This window comes from Phytophthora parasitica (assembly GCF_000247585.1).
Source record: "Phytophthora parasitica INRA-310 unplaced genomic scaffold supercont2.397, whole genome shotgun sequence".
Lineage (NCBI taxonomy): Eukaryota > Oomycota > Peronosporomycetes > Peronosporales > Peronosporaceae > Phytophthora > Phytophthora nicotianae.
Window position 1 is genome coordinate 3754 of NW_008649383.1, and position 2117 is coordinate 5870.

The 2117-nt window shown below is 45.1% G+C and overlaps 1 protein-coding gene across 1 annotated transcript; it reads right to left on the reverse strand.

Moving 5' to 3' along the window:
- Positions 1 to 1544: 1544 nt before the first annotated feature.
- PPTG_20252 (hypothetical protein) lies at positions 1545 to 2006 on the reverse strand (the record flags this gene model as incomplete). Its single annotated transcript, XM_008918959.1, has 1 exon — positions 1545 to 2006. The coding sequence occupies one exon, from the start codon at positions 2004 to 2006 to the stop codon at positions 1545 to 1547; it is 462 nt and encodes a 153-aa protein (XP_008917207.1).
- Positions 2007 to 2117: the final 111 nt, after the last annotated feature.

Genomic DNA, 2117 nt, shown 5'->3' on the forward strand with positions numbered 1-2117 from the left:
TTCAGAGAACAAATGTTTAAGTGGGGAAACCATGAACAGGAAGCTCAATGTTATTAATAAGTGCCGGCTGGCAGCTTCAATGTGTTATACATGTCAAATGAAAGAAGTGGCTGGAACATGACAAATGCGCACTTCGCAATAAGCGTTTGGCTCAAGTGGTCCAGAGCTCACCTCCAACGGCCTCTTCGGGGGATTTTTATTTCTCGGTAGCAGTGTCCCCCCAGAGTTGGGACGAGAATAAGAGATGGGGAGACGGGAACCCTGCGTTTAATAATCAGAAAACATCTGACAGTCTTCCGGTGATTAAACTTGAGAGGTAGTCAAACGGTGACTTCGTATTTTAGACACAGATGACTTTAGTTATAACTGACCTTGGAATTATACAACCCAGATATTATGGAGAAGGTGGATAAGGAAGGCTAGCAAACGAGTTATCTCTCTTTGGCTACCTTAATTGCTGTCATGATTGGTGGTTTTGCATTGTCCTCTGACACAACCTGCTATCAACACACGTTCACGAAACAGCATCCTCTATATTTCAATCTTGGTTGAACAGAGTCTTTATCAACCTCTGTAGGTCATCCAACGTTATTTTACGATCACAAGTCCAGCACTAAACTACATGCACTTCATAGCAATGATTTAAGCCTGCCCGCGCAGCGCTTCATGGCTCAGCAGAGCACCTAAATAATCCAACATGTGCTGGAATCGCCACTACAGAGATCAACTGCATCAAAAATGATAGATATCTACGTCAGCGGCCATTGCTGAGTATATCACCGTCACAGGAATAACTTTCCAACTTCTTCGACGGTTAGTCATTAGTGTAGATAGGTTGTAGTTCGGTGTTCTAATGTTTGATAGTAGCATTTGACATCTACTAACGTAGAGATTGGCTTGGTGAAATGGTGGTATCAAGCCAAACATCGCGTACTTGCATAATACAATAAACTCGCACTAGTACCTTGGAATAATTCGAAACAAACAAACACACAAACAAGTATGGTGTAGAGTTAACGCTCGCTAACGTCCGAATGCGAAGTGAGCACCTCTTCAAACACGGTGCATATGGCTTCAGTAGTGCATAAGAACACGAGAATGGCAAAATGAACAGCAATAGCAGCGCTATGAAACAATTCATCGAGGACCTTATCTTGCCATGCCATACCAGGCTGATGTAAACTTTATGCAGGCAGAATTGCTCTTGTTCGTGAGACGATCGCTGTGTAATAGCTGTAATCACTGCAATAACTTATTCGTACCCAGTGTTGGCTTTCGAAATTCACCGTTATTAACGCCTGAAAGTCGCTCTCGACTGCAATCACGAACTTGTGCCGACTTTCCGTAGCGACCTTCTCTTCTTTGTCACATTCATAGCGAGACTAACATACTCCCACGTAGTAGTAGTTCAAAACAAGACAAAAAAAACACTATCCCCGCCAAGCAGTAAACTTTCGAAAGTGCTTAGAAACTGAAAATTTTCTGAATCAGCCAGACCATGTAGTCCATTGTAGCGGCTTACCTGGTCTTAAGTCGTCAATATTCTAGACAAAAGGACGTCTATGGTACACTAGCCCTGGCTGAGGACCCAGGAAAGCAGTAAATCTGGTAAGGAGTTCGGCTCGGCCCTTCTTGGTCATATCCCCTAGCGCTTCCCGAAGGGCTGGTCCGTCAATATCTGCTCGAGTCCAGTCTTCAAACACTTTAGTCCGAAGGAGTTCCTTTCTCAGCATTTTTTTGACAAATCTAGTGGGCAAAGTCTTCCCGTCCTTTGGCCACATTCTCATCCCAGGCAAGAGGCTTTTTAGAGACTCATACCCTCTCTCTTCGCTTGTCTCGGCAGTCCTTAGAAGCCGTCTACTTGCGATTTCATTTTGTCCGACAGCAGTGGGTTGGGTACTGGCCGCCAAGGACACCTGATTGTGCATCGACTCGACTGCCGGGGTAGCATTGCAGCTTACCAAGCCAACTACTGCAACCGCCAGCATGAGGATACCCTGACGCATTGTTGGATTGTAGACTCACTCAAAGATCTGGATAGCTTGGGCGCTGGAATGCGAATGGCGAAGTGAGCCTGACCAAAACGGGTTAAACGAATTCGATGGCCTTCATGGTTT